The sequence below is a fragment of the Dipodomys spectabilis genome, unplaced genomic scaffold (genome assembly GCF_019054845.1).
Source record: "Dipodomys spectabilis isolate Male_0828 unplaced genomic scaffold, ASM1905484v1 ptg000157l, whole genome shotgun sequence".
In the NCBI taxonomy this organism is placed as follows: domain Eukaryota; kingdom Metazoa; phylum Chordata; class Mammalia; order Rodentia; family Heteromyidae; genus Dipodomys; species Dipodomys spectabilis.
In genome coordinates this window covers 7,175,718-7,197,363 of record NW_024870834.1, presented here as the reverse complement: position 1 = coordinate 7,197,363, position 21,646 = coordinate 7,175,718, and the positions used below count along the sequence as shown (strand labels likewise).

The following is a 21,646-nucleotide window of genomic DNA, read 5'->3' as shown; positions in this document are numbered from 1 at the left end:
GTGGTAGAGCACTAGCCTTGAGCAAAAAAGTTAAGCAAGAGTGTTTGGCCATGCCAGGTGCCAGTGGCTCACACTTAATCCTAGCTACTAAGGAGGCTGAGATCTGAGGATCCCAGTTCAAAGCCAACCTGGGCAGGAAAGTCTGTGAGACTCTAATCTCCAATAAACCACCAGAAAACTGGAAGTGATGCTGTGGCTCAAGTGGGTAGAGCGTTTGCCTTGAGCTGAAGAGATGAGGGACAATGCCCAGGCCTAGAGTTCAAGCCCCATGGCCAACCCCCCCCCCCAAAAAAAAAAGTGTGAGGCCTTAGTTCAAGTCCTGGAACTGGCACCAAAAATTAAAATTAAGAAAACAGAGAATGCGGCTCTGAGTCCTCGGTTTAAATCTGTTTCTCACTGCATGACTCAGGCCCAGTGACTTAAGCCTCAGCTTTTTGGGGGGCACTTCTCCCTGAACTGAGGATTCCCCCATCTCTTCCCATGCTTTCACTCTCCTGCCTCCCTGCTACAAGATCCTCCACCTGCATCTAGAGGTCTCTGCTCAGAACAGAACTCAGGACCCAGGAGGAATGAGCAAAGATTGGGCTCCTGCTACTCATTCTCACTGCAGGATAGGGTGCATTACCCAGTCTCCATACCGACAGATAAAGCAACCATATTGCCATCTGGGCCATGGACTCAAGCCAGTACATCCCTAGAGGGAAAAAGGCACCCAGTGGGACACACCTGGGCCTTAGAAGAAGAGCAGAGCTGGGCTGGCAAACACAGCAGGCCAAGGGAACAGGATGACCTAGACAACAGGAGGAAGAATGGAAAGCAAAGCTCCTGGAGAACATGGAGAGCACAGTGGGTCAGCAAGCCCAGCACAAGGCTGGAACAGAGAGATGCACCATGACTCCAGAGCCCTCAGCACAGAAAAGAGGTCCCAGCCCTGTCCTAGCCAACGCCTACAGGTCACTGTGCTAGGCCTCCAGCCCAGGTGGGTATCTGGAGGACACCATTCGTCACCACTCAGCAAACCCATTGCTGGCCTCTCACCTCATGCTCAAGCCAAAATATCCCTATTACTGCAGGATCCCTGTCCACCACAGGCAGCTGCTCTGTAGATCATAAGGGAGAAGCAGGAAGGACCAGCTAAGTGCTTTCTCACTCCACTCCCAGCTGAACACAATGTCTGGCACAGAGTTTGTACCAGAATTAGTGGGTAGTGGGTCCAGTGGCAGGCCGAGGTACTTGAACTGCTATGGCATTGCTGGCTGTCCTGAGTACTCATTCCTTAAGAACTCCACTGGTCCTGGTCCAGGCTCCCTGGTAGCAGATGCTGCAGGTGCCAAAGATGTGGCCTTTGGAACATAAACAAGGGCTGGCTCCTTGCTTGAGAGTGGGCCCACTCGTCAGGTCTCTCTACCTTCTTTGTTGGAATGGGAGATAGTAGGGCATCCATCTTAAACCCTGGGACAGAAGCAGAGCAACATACCATAGCAGCCTTGGTCCTTAACAGTCAGGAGCTGCCTCCAAGCCCTGCACTGGCTGCATGAGTTCTTATGCATGAAGCATTAACTTTCCCTTACTCTTGCTGAAGTCACTGCTCTTCTGACCTTTGTCACAGTGGCCAAACTGATGTCTTCACCAAAGCTCCCAAGGCAGAAATAGGCTTCAGCTGAGAACCCTTGTATGACAACACCTTACCAACAGTACTCCCCAAGATCAATGGCTTCCAGCTGGAATTCTTCAGGACCCAACTGATACTCTGCAGTTGCTCTGACCTGTTGCTTTTTGTACTAAGTGTGTATAACTGCAATTTAAACAGAAGCTGATAGTTAAAGAGAAGCATAAAACCCACTCTTACAGTGAGTGCTCCAGGCTAGGGGAGGAGCCCGAGTCCGGATGCAGGAAGCCTGATAAAGCTGCATTCGGAGAAAGCTTTCCCTCAGAATTAGGAAGCAGCCCATTGCTAACGGAGGGCCAGTCTCGACTCCACCTGGGCTCTAAGGACAGGTGCTCAAGGTCCCGGGTGAGTGACAACAAAGCTTTCAGGAGGAATGATAGGTGGAAAATGTGGGGGAAAGGAACAGAATAGGCAAAGGCATGTCACCGCTTAGTCATTTGAGGGCTCTGAGCTGCTTGTCAGTGAGTGCTGAGAGGAAGAGGGGATGGTGGGGGTTCTTGCCAGTAGGTGAGGATCATCATCTTTGTTCCAGAAAGAGCTGTCCACTCCCCTCTGGGCAAAGAGCTTACAATCTAACTTGGCTGCAAAAACAACTTTTGAAAATTTTCAATTTTCTAGACTCCAATTTGCCTTCCAAGCAAATTATGCTTTACTTTGATTTCTGAAGGGAAAGGGAAAGGGAAAGGGAAAAGGGAAAGAAACAGAAAGAGAGAGAGAGAAAGAGAAAGAAAGAAAGAAAGAAAGAAAGAAAGAAAGAAAGAAAGAAAGAAAGAAAGAAAGAAAGAAAGAAAGAAAGAAAGAAAGAAAGAAAGAAAGAAAAGAAAGAAAGAAAAGAAAGAAAGAAAGAGAAAGAGGAAGGAAGGAAGGAAGGATGGAAGGAAGGAAAGAAATTCCCTGCCACTTCCTCTCCCAACCAGGGCAGAGAATTAAAGCTAATGATGACTTGGCCCAATGATGTAGGGAGGGTGCTGGTGTCCCGACGCACCCCACCCCCACCCCCGAGCTCTGCCTGTACCCGTCAGACCCCAGAGCTCCCAGTTCAGAATTCATGGGCAAGAAAAGAGTCAGACGTGCCCTTGGCACCTCTTACCACCCAATCACATATCCAGCTACATGCTGAGGCAGAAAGGCAGGAGGGAAAAAGCACCAGGGGCATAGAGGAGAATTAATTGCAGATGGATTAGAGAGTTAAATATAAAGCAGCAGAGGATCAAAGTGTTAAAATAGGCTTTCCCTTTCTACCAAGACAGAGTAACAGGGACCACATGACAGATTCTGAAGACCAGAGGAGAGAGAGAGAGCCCTGCAGCTGCCTTGAGAATCTCTGCCCGTGACACAGGGATGGGACCGTCCACCGTCTGTGAGCTGTTCCCCACTCACCCACGAACGTTCATCATACACAGATCAGCGTGTAGCTGGCTGTGGGTGGGCTGACACGTGTCCCAGAATGGAGAAGCCCAGGCAGCACTTCTACCTGGTGGAGGAAAGGTAGCCTGGGCCCCAAACCCCAGCAGCCTTGCCTAGCAGCCTTGGTTTGCTCATCTGGCTAGTGTGAGTACTGGTTGCATGTAAGTAATGCACACACTACGTGTAAGACACAGAAGGAAACAGACGCTACACAACATCAGCTCCTACTCAGTGGCAGCTTTTGCCGCTTCCCAGACCGGTTAAATATTGTGAGGCCAGAAAGCTGTGAGACACAACCCTAGGAGGCTGAGCTGCTCTTCACCCTGCAGGGAAGGAGGCACGTGAGAGGAAGCAACAGACTGAAGTCTCAGCCAGCTCATCCCGGGACTGGAACCCAGGCTGTGTCCTCTGAACCCCTCTCTCCAGCACACCAGGCACAAACTGCTTGGGCCCTTGCATACAGAAGCGGCTTCCTCAAGCAGCAGTGTGACCCTGGCCAAGCCACTGAAGCCCTCTGCAGCAGGACCTGGACAGGTGGATGGGAATCTGCCTCTGATGCCAAGCCCCTCAGGGCTACGAGGAGGAGGGACCTGAGATGCCCAGGCTGGCCTTGCCCTCCCTACTGGCACTTTTCATGAAAGAAACCAGCTGCCCAGTGACTTAAACAGAACTTAGGCCTAAGCCAAAAAGACCCATAGAGAGGATCCTGGCCTAGGTGAGCAGGGAGCCCCAGGGAGTCCTGTTGCTCTGGCTCAGCCCTTCACATGTGATCCCATGTCCCGTGGCTGGCACAGCTCACTGCTTGGCATCCCAGGTGCTTGGCCTCCTGGGCAAGGTGGGCTGAGGCCTTTGGCTCCTGAAGGGGCCTCCTCACCAGGGCTTCCTTGAAGCATACACAGCTGAGGCAGACACTTGTGAGCAAATATAAGGAAAAAGACCTTGCTGGTCGCTGGCGGCTCACACCTATAACCCTAGCTACTTAGGAAGCTGAGATTTGAGGATCGTGGTTTGAAGCCAACCCAGGTAGGAAGTCCATGAGATTCTTATCACCAACTAACCACCAAAAAGCCAGAAATGGAGCTGTGGCTCAAGTGACAGAGTACTAGCCTTGAGGGGAAAAAAACCCCTCAGGTATAGCACTTAGGCCCTGGCACAAAAAAAGAAAGAAAAATCTTAAAGTTTCTTCTCTATTCCAAGGAAAGTACTTGATGCCAACCCAAAAATCTCAGCTACTTAACTGATCTGTCAATGAGCCACACTTAGGTGTATTCAAGCTATTCCTGCATTCCTGAACAGCTCAGACCCAAGAGGATAAACAAACCTCTATTCAATCAGGAGGGAAAACAAACCTTTATTCAATCAGGAGCTGGTTCTTCAGGTCCCCTTTGTCACAGGGCAAAGACAGCCAGGTTCTCCGTGTCTCAGGTCTCAAGGAGATTCCTGTAGGTCCCAGATAACAGTATCTCCATGACCCAGTCATGGAGGGCTGGCAGGGGCATCTCCAAGTGGCAATCCAGCAACTTCTATATAACTGCTTGGTCATTTGACCCCTGGACCCAGGAATTCCATTTCCAGACACAGACACCACAGATCCCAGCAGCCTGGAGCACACACTCAGAAGTAAAGGGTTGCTCACTACACAAAGCTCTGCTGGTATTTTTTTTTTCTTTTTAAAGAACAAAGAGCTGGACACCAATGGCTCAAGCCTACAATCCTAGCTGCTCAGGAAATTGAGATCTGGGAAAATTGTAGTTCAAAGCTAGTCCAAGCAGGAAATGCTGTGAAGACTCTTATCTGGAATTAACTACCCAAAAGCAGGAAGTAGAGCGATGGCTCAAATGGTAGAGCACTAACGAGTGGAAAAAGCTAAGGGATAGCACCCAGAACAGGCCCTGAGTTCAACCCCAGTACCAGCACAAAAAGGAAGAAAGGAAAGAAGGAAGGGAGGGAGGGAAAGAGGGAGGGAGGGAAGGAGGGAGGGAAGGAAAGAAAGAAGAAAGGAGAGAGGAAAGGAGCGGACCTACAGGGTCCTTGGAAGGGGACCTGTGTGATCAAATGCAACTAGACACAGTATGTGCATAGAACAGATCTAAACACAGCTTCAGTGTAGCCTGCATCTTCACCCTTCACCCTTCCTGTGTCCCCACTGTGGCTTCCTATCCTCTGCAGGGTGTGGCTGCCTTGACCAACAGCACAACAGCAGTTCTGACACCCAGATGCTGAGAGGGGGTGACTCGCTTTCTCTTCCCTCTTGCTGTCTGTGGTCCCACAGGGCATGCTTGGGCAGCACCAACCTGACCCACATCAAGCCACTGGTGAAGGGAAGGTGGTGGAAGGTGGTGGGAAGGGGAGGGGAGTTGTCTTAGCCAAGGCTCCACACATGGACAGCCGGGCCAAGAACTGACAGCAAGCAATCTCATAGGGGAAAAGACCAAGAGACAAAATAGGGTGGGGAGGATGTCATTACTGTTATTATGGACGGCAGAGTACTTCTGAAGACGCTCACGGAAGTCCTGGAAGTGATGTCGCAGGACCCTGAGATGGTGTGAGAGGGGGCTGAAGCCTTTCCTCCTACGGAAGGGCTTGGATTACAACAGTCCAACTTCATGACTTCTCAGCTTCATGATGAGCCATGTACCATATGAAACACATTGCAGGTTTTGGATTTAATCTTTTCCCAGGCTCCCTTGTTTTCCCTAATAATTATGTACATTCATTAGCTACACAAAGCATTAATCCTTTAATTTTTTTATTCTGTTTTGGGCGTGTTTGGCTTTTGTTGTTATTGTTGTTTTTGGTGGTACTAGGGTTTGAGCTTGAACTGTACTCATACTTCCAGCCTGTGGCCCTATTTCCCAGATCGGACTTCCCGGTCACGGTTTTTGCTGGTATCAAACTGAGATCCTCTTACCTTCACCACATAGCTGGGATTATAGATGTATATCACCACACTCAGCATACCTGACATAACTTTTTCCTTCCTGCCTGCCTTCCTTCCTTCCTTCCTTCCTTCCTTCTCTCCTTTCTTTCTTTCTTTCTTTGCCAAAACTGGTCTTAAACCTTGATCTTCCCAACTCTGCTTCCCATGGAGCTGGGATTATAGACCTGCGTCACCACACCTTACCCCTAAGAAGTTAATTTCCAAGGAAAAAAGATTATCCATGTTACAATGTGCCCTAAATCTTGAGGTACAGCTCAGGTTACCCCCTAGAGGAGTTCACATGGGTAAGAGTGTGAAATCCAACTCACTCCTGAGGTACCCTCCCCTGCTCCCCCAGCCTACCAGCCTCTCAAGGCTCATAACTCCAGGTTCTCAGCATCCTCCTGAGACTCTGGTCAGCTGTCTCCCCGAGAGAGCCTTCAGCCCAACTTCAGCCTCGGGTAAGACACACTTCAGCTCTACCTGGAGCAGTGCCTCTGGCTTCCCTCAGCCCCAGCTACTCCAGCTCCTCAAGTACCCTGCATAGTCACCCATCACCAGCACTTAGTGTCTGCCAACACAGGACTTCTACCTACGGCTGCGCTCCCGCTCCCCCCTCCCCCCCAGGGGGCTCATATTCCAGTCAGGAAAGACAGAAGAGCCAGAATGGAGCAGATGAGGTACATGTTCTGTGGACTGGGTGGTCATGGTCAGCTCAGGGAAAGACCCTCCAGGGACAGCACATGACAGGCAAGGACAGGACAGTTCGACATGCAAAAACCTGGGGGAAGAGCAACCAGGAGAGGGAGCTGGGCAAGGGGCCTGGCTGGTGGCATCTAGAACAGACAGCACGAAGGCCACATGTCTGGGGCAGAGGGCACTGGGGTGGGGATGTTGGGGAGACAGTGTTGAGGGGCCGGCATGCATCTAACTAAAGGAGAGGTCTTGGAGGTTTATAAGCAGGAGTGAAATACTCTGATTTAAGATTTGATGAGTGTTGGGTTCTGGTGGCTCACGCCTGTCATCCTAGCTACTCAGAAGGCTGAGATCTGAGGACAACAGTTCAAAGCCAACCCAGGCAAGAAAGTATGTGTGAGACTCTTATCTCTAGTTAACCACCAGAAGTGACGCTGTGGTTCAAGTGGTAGAGCCCTAGCTTTGAGCTGAAGAGCTCAAGGACAACACCCAGGCCAGAGTTCTAGCTCCACGACCGACCAACCAAGCAACCAACAAACAAAAAAGACTTGACAAGTTCCCTCTGTCCACTGGTGGGGGAGAAGGCAGGGTAGGTTCCCAATGGTAGTCAGGTGAGAGGTAAAGAAAGAATCAACTTTTGCTGATCGTGTGAATGAACTAAAAGTCCCCCAACTTTGTCTCTGTGCCCTTTGGACTGAGCTATTCTCTGCACAGTCCCTTTGCACTCATCTTGTTTGCAGGAGGAAAGAGAAGATTCAGATAGTCATCTCCTGTGGAAGACAAACTGCCCCTCAAACAGGCAATGTCTCCTTCTTATCATCTTAAAGCAACTAACCAAAACGCAGGAGATCTTCTTGTTCCTGTTCTGTTCAGTAATACAGTGACAACAGTTCTTCAGGACTCCTCCAAGGTCAAAGGCTGACCTCACGGTCAGCCAGGCCTCACCTGTGACTTGAGACTGTTATAACTCTGCATACTTATCCCAGCTCCTGCCCCCAGTTCTCTCTGATTAACCTGAACCCAATGTCTGCACCCCTGAAGAGGGCTGAAGATGGCTGAAGATGTACTGAAGTGCTGTCTTCCCATGGCTGCCATGTAATAAACCTCTTTCCTCTGTCCTTCACCATATTCCTTTATTTGGAGGAGGGGGGAGGGGGTGCACAGGCAGTGGCTAGACCTAACTTGGGACTCCTGGAATTCTGGGCCTGAGATCTAAAAGGCTGGTTTCAGTGACAGCAATTTAGATGGGGCAAGGTGAGAAATAGTGCAGAAAGGGAGACATGGACAAAAACACATCTCCTAGAATCCCATAGGACAGGAGTCAGATATTGGGCTCCATGCTAAGGACAAAGCTGGAGGTAAAATAAGTAAGACCTGCTGGTAGACTGACTGCAGGTGTGGTAGGCAGAACAATGGCCCTAGAGGAAGTCCACGCACTGATCCCTGCAAGCTGTGGGTATTATTTTACATGCTGAATGGGGCTTTGCCGAGGAGTGGGAGTCTTGTAACAGAAGGGTACTCTGGATTGCTAGGTAACCAGAGGGCAGCCGTGGGCCAGTCTCAAGGGAAGGGGTGTGGCATCCTGAGCCATGTGGACAGCTCCACAGTGTGGCGGCATAGGGACAGGGACACCCCTGGAGCCCACAAAAGGAACACGGCCCTGATGACACTTGATTTAGCCCAATGAGACCACTTCCAACACCTGGCCTCTGGGATTCTAAGAAAATACACATTTTAAGACAGCAAATGTGGGGTGTCTTGTTACGCTGGTCACAGGAAGCTAACAGAGGACAGGTGAGGAATGAAGAGGGATTAAAGCTGAGGGCTGCAATGGTGGACAACGGAGTACCACGTCACCATTTCATGAAGCGAGGAAGAACGAAGCCACGAGTTCAGTGCCTGCCAAGAACCGCATGTGATGGCACTCGTGATCCGAGCGGAGAGCTAGAGTAGGAGGAGGAAGAGAAGTCAGGACAAGTTCACTACAGAAGTCAAGATCGGGCAGAATTTCCAGAAAGGGGGGTGACCCAGTGGGTTATAAGTGCTGGAACGCAGGAAGACAAGAAGGCCTCCACAGCCATTAGATCACCGTTGTGGGTAACTGGGGCTGGGGACTGAGGAGAGGAGGCAAGGGCTGCTGTGGTGGAGAGCCAGGGCAGAGGCTGGACGGCTGCAGTGGGGGCTAAGGAAGCTGTGGAGGGGAATGCAGGCACCTGTGGTACAGAGAAAACATCCGAAGGGGCAGAGAGAAAGCGCAGCGCGGGCTCAAGAAGCGGATGAGGGCCTTCGTTTCTGCAGTAAGGCCCAAGTCAAGGCCATGAGCGAAGGGTAAGTAAAGAAGAACAGCCTGGAAGGAGTGAACACAGACCCAGCAAAGAGCAGGGTACTCCCAGGTGTGGCCCAGGGTCTCCCCAGCAGCAGGCTGCTGCACGGAGTAGGCAGAACAGGCAGAGGGACTGAGGCCAGAGGAGGGCCATGTGGGGCAGCGGCCTGAGAGGAGAGGGAACACTACCCCAAAGCACACACTGGCCCCCTGTTCAGGAAGGTAGATAGTACCATGTGACCCTCCTTGAAGTGAAGGCGGGAAAGCCTCCGAACTTAACCTGGCACTCTCTCGTTCATGCTTGGCACCCTGTAGGCGCTCAGAAAGCATTTCTGGAATAAATCAATCCATGCACATCTCCCCTTTGGAACATGGCCCAGCTCCACGACTGGGTCTCAAGAGATTCAGCTCACTGGAGCCATCCACACTGGATGGCCATGATGTTGACCAAGACCCAGGCCTGCCAGTTCCTACCTCGGGCTCCTCTCAGAGCCGCTGTCTTCATTTGAACTGTGACCCGGTTCATAGGGCTGAAAAGCAAAGATGGCAAAAGTCAAAGACTACCAGGCCCAAGCGAAGTTGGCAGAAACGATCTTCTTGGAAAACCCTGGTGGGCAGAGTGGAGGCTCCATGCCAGAAAGCCTCTCCAAATCCACACACTGCGCAGAGGCTGGAGGGACAGACGATGGGAGACACCAGCGTGGGAAGAGAAGACAGCGTTTCCACTGCACTGGCACAAGAGACGAGCATGCTGGGCACAAACCCACACACTTGAGCAGATGTGCGTGTGCGCATGTGCACGCACACATTCACTTCCCCTGGGGAGAGAGACATAACCTAAGAAAAGCAAAAGCAACCTGAAAGTCAGTGGCCTGGGTTGGCCTGGCCTGGCCGTAGAGCTCATGGGGCAGGAAGTGACTGCAGCAGGGGACCTTATCAGGCCAGCCCAGAGGCTTGGAGAGGGCCTCAGGAAGCAGGCTCCATACACACCAGCTAAACACACCCACCAGATGCAACAGCATCTGCAGGCAAAGCCCCGGTCTAGGCCTGGCACTCCAGGAGCACAGCTGTGGAGGACGGGGAGCTGGAATCTTGGTACAGGTAGAAAGGCCACCTCTAAGGAGGGTCAGGGGATGTGACCTGGAGGCAGAGGCAGCCTCCAGCCCTGGTGACACCTCTCCAGTTTGCTTCCAGGCAGGAAGGAGGCTCTGGCCTCTGAGACCCAGGAGGGAGGATGATGGGTAGAAGCAGAAAAGGGGTCTCACAGAGGGTGTGGCCCATAGCCAAGGGTCTCAGAGACCCTACTTCCTTGGCCTGTGGGCCTAAGTCAAAGTGGAGTCAACTCCCTTGGCACAGGAGTGAGGGAGAGAGGCGTTTGCTGCAGACCCCAGACCTGCCCTCTCACCACACAAAACAGCCTGGTCAATCAGCCACTGCTGGGGGGCTGGCCAGCTAGAGAGGAAGCCCCACTTTCCAGCAGCTTCATGGCACTGAACAGTCACACATGTAGAGAGAGGCGGGACAGGGACAGTAGCAGGGGGAACCCAGAGCGCAGCACTGCGCCATTCTGTGAGACCACAGAAAAGGGAGGTCAGCCAGACTCGCGTGCGGCCAGCAAGCAAGGCCCCCGGCAGCCCGGATGACACAGCAGTCTTGGATGTGGGACCGGGTCTCAGGTGGACCCTCCTTCCTTGGTCTCCAGGGTCCTCAGCCCTCTACCCCTCCCACCCAGAGGAAGCCAGTAATGTTAAGCGTGTAGGACAGCTGAGCAAAGGTCATTCCAGGCATCTGGACCCTAGCCCTGCTAAAAGTGAGACCTTACCTCAACCAACATTGGCTGTGGTAGTCACACCTACAACCCCAGGAAGGCAGTAGGATTCTTACCTGGTCCCAAGTCCCAGGTAAAGATGCAAAATCCTAAGCTGGGTGCCGGTGGCTCACACCTGTAATCCTAGCTACTCAGGAGGCTGAGATCTGAGGAACATGGTTCAAAGCCAGCCCGGGCAGGAAAAGCCATGAGACTCTTATCTCCAATAAACCACTAGAAAACCATGAGCGCTGTGGCTCATGCAGTAGAGCACTCGCCTTGAGCTGAAGAGAGCAGGGAAAGTGGCCAGGCCGAGTTCAAGCCCCACATCCGGAAAAAAAAAAAAAAAATGCAAAATCCTACCCCCAAAATAACTAACGCTCAAGTGGTAAAGTGCCTGTCTGGCAGGCTCTAGTCCCTGAGTTCAAACTCCAATACCAGTAAAAACAAAACAAAACAAAATGATACAAAAATGTAGGCATTAGGCCAGGCGCTGGTGGCTCATGCCTGTAATCCTAGCTACTCAGGAGGCTGAGATCTGAGGATCGCAGTTCAAAGCCAGCCTGGGGAAGGAAAGTCCGTGAAACTCTTATCTCCAATAAACCACTAGAAAACCAGAAGTGGCTCTTTAGCTCAAATGGTAGAGCTCTCACGTGGAGTTGAAGAGCTGAGGGCCAGCACCCAGGCCCAGAGTTCAAGCCCCACAACCGACCAAAAAAAAAAAAAGTTAGCCTTGTAAGGCGGTCAGGGGCCACATTCCTCTGTGACCCCATTACACATACAGCACCCCACATGCCAGGGCAGGCAGGAAGACTGTGGGCAGAAGCCCCAGCTCCACAGATATGGGTGTTGTGGCCCCAACTAACACCATTTGTCCCCAATGGGGCACCGCAGAAAGTCCCTGCAGCACCATCCTCCTTCCTGTCCCCTTTACCCCCTGAGAAGAACTTAACTCCCTGCATCCCACCCTCCCTCCTCACACAGTGCTCCTGGACGGAAGAGTGGGGACAGTGTGTTGGGGACACCCCCGCAGTCACAGCCGGAACTCCCAGGCCTAGCAGGACCCCTCCCCTTCATCACCCGCCTCCTCCACCTGGAGGAAGCTTCTCTGGGTCTGCACCCCACTTGCTCAGGGCTAACGCGCTTCCAGAACACAGGGCTTTGTGTTGCCAAAAGCAAGAAGATCTGAACCGCTTACCCTGACATCACCAAGTTCCTCCTGTTGCTCGGCCAGGCCTTACCTACTGCCGCCAGGGCCCACCCTGGCCTCAGCGCTCCAGTTAGCCGGCTGTGACATTGTCATTGAACTTGCACTGCAGGCCATGGGGCCACTCATACCTCAAGTCCAGTCATCAGATGCCCGGCAGCATACCTGGGGCACTTCTCCTTCCCTCCTTGTCCTGCTTCCTGACCACTAAGACTTTCGAACATACAGAGCTCCAGTATGGTGGGAATCTGCTAACAGCCCCAGGGACACTGCTGCCCAGAGGTTCTGGATTCCTCAACTCATTTACTCTGGTAACCTGGTCACTCTGTTTCTTCTGACGCTTCTCTAACACCAGGTGCTGTGCCAGCACACAGTAAGCACTCATCAAATGCTAAGCACTGTGATTCAGAGCAGAGGCTCCCATACTTGTTGGCTCTGTTTAGTAGTCCAAAAGACTCACCATATCCAGAGGAAACATCCGGAAGTCCATAAGGTCCGGAGACCTTTATTTCAAGGTTACCCAAAGCACTTCAAGTCCCAGCAGACTAGACATCCCCTAGGGGCTTAAGAATGCAGATCCCCAAGCCAGGTGGTGGTAGCTCATGTCTGTGATCCTAGATACTTAGGAAGATGAGCCCTGAAGGATCACAGGTCCAAACCAAGCTGGGCAAAAAAGTCTGAGACTTCATCCCCAAAAATATCCAGCACAAAGCCAGCTAGAGGTCTGACTCAAGTGGCAGAGTACGAGCTGTGAGCAAGAAAGCTAAATGAGAACAAGTAGCCCTGAGTTCAAACTCTGGTACGGAGAGGGGAGGGAATGAGACTGCATCCCCACCCCATCAGGACCTCTAGGAATGGGGCTTTGCACTTTAGACCACAACAAGCAGTCTCTGTGACTTTGTAATTGACCAATTTGGAGTAATCAGACTGCATTAGTGCATTACAAGAATAACAAACAGTCACAAATCAGCTAGAATCCAGGTCAGTGGATAGCTCCAGGCCTCAGTCTACTCACGCCTTGCTTGAGAATTAGGAGGCCTGACGTCACTTGATTACTGCGACCGCTGCCTGGTATCCATGTGAAAGTTCAAGTCCAAGGAGTGTTGTCCACTCTTCTTCCCTGCTGGCCCTGCATAACACCTGTGAGCTAAAACTAAAGCTGCAGAGCATCCAGTAATGCATGCAAGGTCATCTGAAGGACAAATTCATGAGTACCCTGATCCCAGGCCTGGGGGGCTCTGAGAGAATCAGAAAAGATCTTTGGCCCAGTTCTGGCTCTTCTACCCCCAGTTACACCATCTGGCTTCTGGTAAATGGTGGCAACCCTTCATATTTTACATGGCTCCTGGCTACTATGTACCCCAGCTGTCAAACATCCGAGTCTCAATGGCCGAAGGGACACTTCTCAGTGTTCTCAGAAAGCCTCCTCCCTCTTTCTGGACTCCTCAAGGAGAACACTGGCTTTTACACACATTGAGAGCCTGCAGTGCCTCACCAGGCCTGAGGTCACCCAGAGGGGCGGGGAATCCAACCTCAGTAAGACAGGAGACAGGAGCAAAGGCCCTTCCCAAGTGCCCAGAGCATGATGCCAGGCAGCTGGGTTTAAGCAGTACTCTGGGGAACTGAGGAGGTGAACCAGTTGCAATCTGCACAAGTCACCAAAGGACTCCACATGGTCTCAATGAAGGATGTTTCATCACACAACAGGGAGACCAGAGAAGGGCTACTCCAAGCCTGGTGCTGTCAGCAACTCAGCAGCCTATTCTTGTCTGCCTGCCCTGCCACTCTCTGGGTCTGCTATACTTATAGCATCAGCTCCAGACCTCAAGGGCATGAGCAAACCATGTCTACTCTTTTAAAACATATATGTGTACCCGGAGCAGGGGATCACGCCTATAATCCTAGCTACTCCAGAGGCAGAGATCTCAGGATCGCAGTTTAAAGCCAGCCCTGGCAGGCAAATCCATGATACTATTATCTCCAATTAACCACCAGAAAACCAAAAGTGGAGATGTGGCTCAAAGTAGTAGAGTGCCAGCCTTGAGCAAAAAGAGGTCAGGTCCAGGCCCTGAGTTCAAGCCCCATGACCGACATAAACAAAACAACCAACAGAAAACACATGTAAGTGGTTGTTAGCAGGAAGAATTCTTTCCCAAGAGCACCCTGCCCCCCCTATGCAATGGCCCTCCTGATGTCTCATTGGCCACAACTAAGTCACACGCTTGTGCTTCAACCAGTCACAGGCAGGCAAATAAACCAGGTTGGGACTAGGGGCCAACCATAGTGAAGCACAAAGAAAGAGCTGAAAGTAGAACCAACCTAATCAGGAAGAATGACTGGAGGTGGAAAATCCCTCGATTCCTCTGTAGGAAACCCTGAGCCTTTCTTCCTTAGGCCTGTTCCATTTGCTCAGCAGCTTGGCTCATGAAACTCTATGGGTAGGCCAAGAATGAGTTCATCTCCATGATTTGGGACCATAAAAAGAGATCCAGGGTCCTCAGTCATCTAGAAGCTAGTGCCACTTGGTGAGGAGACAAGGCCCAAGCCAAGAGAGGTGGTAGAGGAGCAAGCAACGGTGCTGACCTGGGAAAAGGGAGATGGTGATGTCCATCTCCAGTAGCACAGGGACACCAGCTGGCTCCGAGCAGTGCTTACACTAAGAAGCACTGTGTGGAAAACTCTGAGGAATTTCCCTCATTCGGTCCTACACCCATCTTCCAAGTTTGGCACCACTGCTTCCACAAGTTCACAATACCTAATCATTATCTTCTGAAATCCCCAACTTTAAAAACCCAAACTTGGCGGCGGGAGGCTTTAAAGAAGATACTTCCCTCTCTTCAAAAAGAAGCCTTAGTTGGACGCTGGTGGCTCACGCCTGTAATCCTAGCTACTCAGGAGGCTGAGATCTGAGGATCGCGGTTCAAAGCCATCCTGGGCAGGAAAGCCCCTGAGATTCTTATCTCCAATAAACCACCAGAACACCAAAAGTGGTGCTATGGCTCAGGTGGTAGAGCGCTCCAGGACAGCGCCCAAGCCCAGAGTTCAAGCCCCAAGACCGAACAACAGACCAAAAAAAAAAAGAAGAAGAAGAAGCCTTTTCTTCAAAAGAAGCTTTAGGGGAAGGTGTGACTTCTCCAGTGAAGGAGGCCTGGCCAATCACAACTGGGCCCAGCGCATGTCCCCAGAGGGGTTTTCTGACAGCACTGTTTAAAAACTGCTACATGACATAATCTCTAAGGTCTGACCCGGCTCTAACGCCACAGCTTTTTCTGTGAAGGAAGGGCAGCTGGAACTAGAACCAGACACTGACAGGCAGGTAGGCTATTTATGTACAGTGAGGATGCCAGAGCTGAATGATGTGAGCAAAGGTGGACGGTGAGCCAGGAGTCTAGGAATCCAAACTAGCCCAGGGAGGTGGAGGCGGAGGGGCAGAACACCAAGGTGATAGAAGGACACGCTGGAAAGGCTGGCTGACCCAGCAGATAAATGTCAGGAATCCAGAGCCTAAAAATTCCTCCCAGCGCAAGGCTGGGAAGACAGGGGCAGACCCAGCCCCCGCTGGATTCAGCCACAAGAAGTCAGGGCGCTTCTGCCTGGACTGCCAGCACCCTGAGCCCCAATGCCCAGCTCTGTGCCATGAATCCCAAACTTAGGATATAAGGTCTGCTACAAGGCCTGGCCTTTGGAGGACACGGGATAGCATGTGTGTGAAGAGCAGGACACTGGCCGGAGAGGCCAAGCGCAGGAGGCGCACTGGTGCCCTGTCCCGCCTTGTGAGGGCACCTGACTTGCACTTGATCTGTTGTGGCTCAGGAAATGTCCCATGAGCCATTGCTAAACATCAGGACCACCTCCCCACCTCATAGCAGAGCCTCTGTTATAGCTCAGCCTGTTTCCTAAGTCTCACGGCCACCAATGATCTGCCCTTCTCGGGAAGGCTGCAGAGACACCAGCGGGACCCAGGAATGGGCCAGCACCCCAGCCGGGGAAGCCAAGACACCACCTTCACCCTTCCTGCAAACAACAAGAGCTGCAGCCTTGGGCAAAAGGCAAGAGCCCCACAGCCACTCAATGGTTCAAATGCCTTGTAGAGCCAAACTCAGGCTCAGAAAGCCACCATTTCCTACCAGCTCATTACCAAGAGGTAACCAAAACGTCTTGAAATCTTACCAAAATGAGTCGGGCCATGACCCCCTTAAAGGAGAAACTACCATGCGGGGCCTAAGTGAGGTCAGTAATGGAGCTGCCTAAGAAGATTAGCAGGTCTAGGAGAGCAGGCACACTGTCTCGGAGGGGAGGGCTGTCTGCCGGCTGCTGTGCCCCTGGAATGTCTGCTCCAGCCTCTGGGCTGGGACGGGCAGGACTTTGACCAGGCATCAGCTCCGCGGGTCATTTCTGGGGCCCCCACTGCCTTTTTCCTAGGCCGGCAGTCGCCAGGCTCAGTCTGCCTTGCCAAGTGTGGCAGGGAGTCACTGGAAGAAGGGAATACCAGTTTGCATGGATAGAGGTTTCAGGTAGCAACCCAAGGAATCCCTTCAGCCCTCAATGGAACTGTGATTAACCCTAACAATGGGGAAGGGCTGGCACAGAGAGGTTAAGCATGGGCTTGAGGCCACCCAGCCAGCTCTCAGGAGAGTTGATATTAACCTAGGTGCCAGACCACTGTACTCCACACGCAGTGGTGAACCTCACAGCAGGGAGAGAGGCCAGTTGAGACTGTCTCCCAGAGACCAGGAGGGTCCTGAGAGCCAACCAGAAGCCAAGGAAGCTGGCTGTCCATCCACACCCCCTGGATCATTGGCTGCTGCCTAAGCTCTCATCAGTGGACCTTGGCTTCCCTGCGCCCGCCACCTCCAACGCTTCCTTCGCCCCAAGGTGGTCCTGACCCCGCAGGTCTCGCGTGGACCCAGGAGCCTGCACTCCCCACAGGTCCAGCTGACGCCAGGCCACACTTCAGGTAGAAGAGACCAGACTTGAGTACGCCCTTCTCCTGCGCCCTGAGCTCCTGTGATCATTCTCTTGCCAGGACTCGCCGAGGCCTGGCACGGAGCCAGCTACCACCAACTTGGTTTTTTAAGACCACGGTGCTGACAACAAGGGGCAGGAGGCAGAAAACAGATTTGTGCTTCTATTCCCATCTTGGCATTTGACCTTTCTTCCTGATCCACCTCTTGGCAACACGTGGGATCCAGTTTATCTCAAGAGCCAGGCTGGAGCAGCCAGCTCTGAAGGTGGCCAGCCGCTGCGTCCCTTCCCAGGAGCTGAGCCGTGGCGTGGGGTCACGGATGACAACGAGGGTGATGGGGGTGACTGCCAGCCCTCTGAGGCTCCAGCTCCCTCGAAGAAAAGCCACAGGCTTACTCACAGTCACTGAGGTCCTGCAGCAGGAGCCGCCCTTACCCCACCTTACCGTGACCCCTGCCTCTCTGCCTTGAGTCCTGGCCCAGGAGATCTTATCTGAGGAAGCCTTTTCAGAGTCACCTTTCCATAGGACCTTCCCAAGCCACCCTGGTAGCCCCTAGAAGTCCCCATCCCCCCAGCTCTACCTCCCCCCAGAACACCCTGTCCCCTGGCTCTCAACTCTTCTGATAGGCCCTTAGCACCATCAACATTTCCCACATATCACTTCATGATCTTATTATCAGTCCCCAGTCCTTTTGCCAGAGACTATGGGCTTCATGGGGGATGGAGGTTATGTCCTTGTGTCTGTCTGGTTCACTGGTTTATCCCAGTGCCCAACAGTGGCTAGTACATATACTCAATAGTTGAAGAATGGATAGATGGATGAATGAATGAATGAGTGAATGATGAGCTCATGGAGTAAGGCTACTCATGTATCCCAGGGCTTCAGACTAGCCCTAGGGGACATAAGGTCCTCTGAGCTTCTTAATCCCTGCATGCTATATCTTTGAATTCCCTTTCTAAAAATGAAGGAATGAGGGCTGGGAAGGTGACTCAGTGGTTCATTGCTTGCCTAGCATGCATGAAGCCCTGGGTTCGATTCCTCAGTACCACATACACAGAAAAAGCCGGAAGTGGTGCTGTGGTTCAAGTGGTAGAGCACCAGCCTTGAGCACAGAGAGGCTCAGGGACAGTGCCCAGGCCATGAGTTCAAGCCCCAGGACTGGCACACGCATGCACGCACACACACACACACACACACACACACGCGCATGAGCACACATAGTCTCTCTCTCTCTCTCTGTCTCTCTCTCTGTCTCTCTCTCTTTCTCTCTCTCTCTCTCTATATATATATATATATGAAGGAATGAAGCTCAGAGCAGCTATGAGATTTGACCTGGACCAGGACTCAGGCCTCACCCAGTCTGCCTGGTGGACAGAGTGCTCTCCGCTGCCTCTGGCTCTTTCCAACCGCTTTCCAACTCTCTTAGTGTGACAAATGTAAACGCAAACACTTGAACTGAAAGATGCAAAATCTGCCAGAACTTGTCTAGCGTACCCAAAAGGGCCCAAGGGGAAGCAAAGAAGTCTCACCTGGCCAAGGGAGAGCCCAAGTAGCCAGGGAAAGAAGAAGACCCACCTTCAAGTGCTTCTCTCTGTCCTCAAGGACAACCTGAAGAATTCTGCTTTGTTTCATCTCTTTCTTTGCTTTATTCCTTGCTTTATTCTGGGCAGTCTCTTTGACCTTTCCAGGTCTAGGTGACCTTTCGCCATCTCCTGCTGCTGCTCACCAAGTAGAGTCTCTGGAACCAAAACTCTATCTCCCAGCACTGAACACAGTCAAGACCCACAGCACCCCACTCACCCTGTCCTAAGTCCTATTCATGAACCAGGCACTGAGAAGAAAGCCGAGCCTTTCAGGGATTTATGACACGAAGTCAGATGGGCCCATGTCACCAGAAATTTATCTCCCCTGTCCTTCCAAAAGCCCTGCTCCCGTCCATTGCTCTTCACCACATTCACTCATCTGTTTTCTACCAGTCACTTCATACTATCTACCCTGTTTATTTATTTCCATATTTGCTTGTCAGCTGTCTGAGGCCAAGGGCACAAGGGCAGGAGCTCCCTGGCACGTTCACCCTGGTTCTGTGGCAGGCCCAGGTGTGCTTGTACACCATGATGAATGAGAGGAGAAAGAACAAGAGGATTTGGGAAGAAACACACAAGAGTCTCACAAACGAACACATCTAATCCTAGCACCCACCTGTACAGGGCTCGTGATGCCACACAGCTGGGAAGTAACAGAGACGACCCAGGATGCCCAACACCAAGAAGAGAAAATGCTAGAGGTAAGGACAGGAAAGGTAAGAGGACAAGCCAGGGAGTCTTAGAAAGAGGACAAGGTCAAGCTGCCTCGACCTTGGGGATTAAACACCTTCTAATGCTGACTTGGCAGAAAGAGTCAACGTTTTCCACCAAGCTGACACCACGGAGTGGCTGTGTTTCCTCCATGACCCCCATACCATCCTGGCCTCTACATTTACCCCGAAAACATCGACCCAAACAAGGAACTATAGCTGAATGCAAAACCAAGTTCATATTGGAGGCACCAATGCATAAAAGACAAACAGAAGAAGACACATAACATCCCTCTCTTTCTGGGTAGCTTGTGGGAGAAAGATTGGAAATAGTGTGGATGTCCTTTCTTGAAAGAGCAGTGTCAATCATTCATTCATTTGCTTTGATTCATTTCTTCAGCCCCCATCTATCTGCTCTCACAGCTTTGAGAAGTCAGAGATGAAGCAGGACAGAAACCTCTGCCCTCTCTCTCTCTCTCACCAGTCTCCAGGAGCCTGCGGTTTTGGCGGGTACTAAAAGACAAGCAAATATTAACCATACTTGCTTCCAAAACAAATAAGGCCACGTGGAGCTGTGCTCTGGAATGGGATTTTGGCTGCAATTTTGATTCAATTGGTTGGAAGAAGCACTGGGGTCACACGGATCAACTCCAGGGGACAGGGCTCCCACCCTAATCTCTGCTCCTCTAGACTCAAGCACCTCACCCACACCCCAGTGTGTCTCCCAACATTCACCTGTCACCCCCCCACACACACACACATACACACACACACACACACACACACACACGGTCCTCTCTCCTGACTCCTCTGACTCTGTTTCCCCTATGCTTCCAACCCTGACCTCTCCAGGCCTCCTGTCTTGCCATGGGAGTCTCTGAACCCCAAGGACACACACCTCAACCTGTCACTGCCCCCCCCCCCCACTCACACCCATATACTCCCAAGTCTGCGCTTCTGCCTTGGGGCCCTTGGACACCATATGCTGACAGCACCCGCATTCACAGGACCCCAGAGCTCTGCTCGGTCCCCTGCCCTCCACATTGGCTCACATACAGGTCTCCAGGCTGCCACCCTCCAACACCTCCAACTTCTCTCAGCAGCCAGGTCAGCAGTCCCTGGACCGGGTCTGCCCCAGCGGCGACTCCCCCAGCCTCCTGCACCCCGGCCTCGCCAGATGCCGCCCTGCAAGCCTCACCCCCAGGACGCCCCCGGCGCCCGCCCCCCCCCCCACCGCGGGACCTCGGGAGGGGGACCCCGGGCCCCCCACGGGCCTGGCCCGCGCACCCCCCCCCCACCCCCGGGGCCTGCGCCTCGCGGCCCGGCCGCGCCCCTGCCCGAGCCTCGGGGCCCGGCGAGCGGAGGCCGCGGCGCCCCCCGCAGCCGCGGCGCGCCCCGGGCCCGCGCCCCCCGCGGCCCCCGCGCCCGCGCCCACCGTTGGCGATGAGCTTGGCCGACAGCTGCTTGACCAGCTCGGGGATCCGCTCCCACTGGCACTCGGAGCGGCAGCGCTCGATCTCCGTCTCCAGCCGCGAGCCCGCCTTCCTGGTCGCCATCGCGGCCCGGCCTGGCCCGGCGCGCGCCCCGCAGGCCCCGCAGGCCCCGCAGGCCGCCGCCGCCGGGCCCCGCGCCGCCTCCCGCTGCCGCCCGCCCCGGGCTCGGGCTCGGGCTCCGGGCTCCCGGCTCCGCGGCGTAACGGGAGCGCCGGCCGGGAAGGGGCGGGGAGCGGGCGGCGGCGGGCGCGGCGGGGCCCCGGGCGCCGCGAGGAGCGGCCCCTGCCGGCCAGGGCCGGAGCTGCAGCGGGGCCGGGGCCCGGGCCGGGGCCGGGGTCCGGACTGGTGTGGGCCGGGCTGCGGCCGGGCGGGCGGAGGGCCTGGGCTGCGTGGAGGGGGAGGTAGGGGGGAGGCAGGGCGGAGAGGCTGGGGTCCTGGGCGGGAGGGGGAGCAGGCCCGTGTCAGGATGACCAAGGCGACCAATGGGAACCGGACGCCAGGAATGGGGTCAGCCCGGGGGGGGGGGGGGGAGGGCGAGGAGGGGAGGGTTTGGCCCGGTGCCGTCGGGGGCCTGAAGCCTGGGGACGGGTTTGGGGATCGTCAGTCCTTACAGGCTGTCTGTGGCTCCCTAGGCCTCGGTGGGCCTGTGCCCCTCTTAGGGCCCCCCCTGACCCCTGGAGCCTTAGCCCCCAAAGCTGGCCAGAGACTCGTCCATCTCTGACACCTGCCAGAGGTTTCTGCAAACGTCTGTGCGCAGTGAGCTGCAGCGGGTTCAGGGGCCTGCCCCCTGGCACCCGGGAGCCGTCACCCCGGGGCTCCTGGTCTCTCTTCGCCATGTAGACTGACCTGGGACACGTGTTGAGCT

General features: G+C 53.5%; 1 protein-coding gene across 1 annotated transcript in view; it reads right to left on the bottom strand.

The window, feature by feature from the left end:
- The window catches only part of Ttc7b (tetratricopeptide repeat domain 7B), a 211,659-nt gene extending 190,665 nt beyond the window's left edge, over positions 1 to 20,994 (bottom strand). The window contains exon 1 of the mRNA XM_042692699.1: positions 20,724 to 20,994. Within this exon, the coding sequence (XP_042548633.1) occupies positions 20,724 to 20,844 (121 nt within the window). The 5' untranslated portion in view covers positions 20,845 to 20,994. The remainder of the gene's footprint in view (positions 1 to 20,723) is intronic.
- Between the last annotated feature and the right edge of the window lie 652 nt (positions 20,995 to 21,646).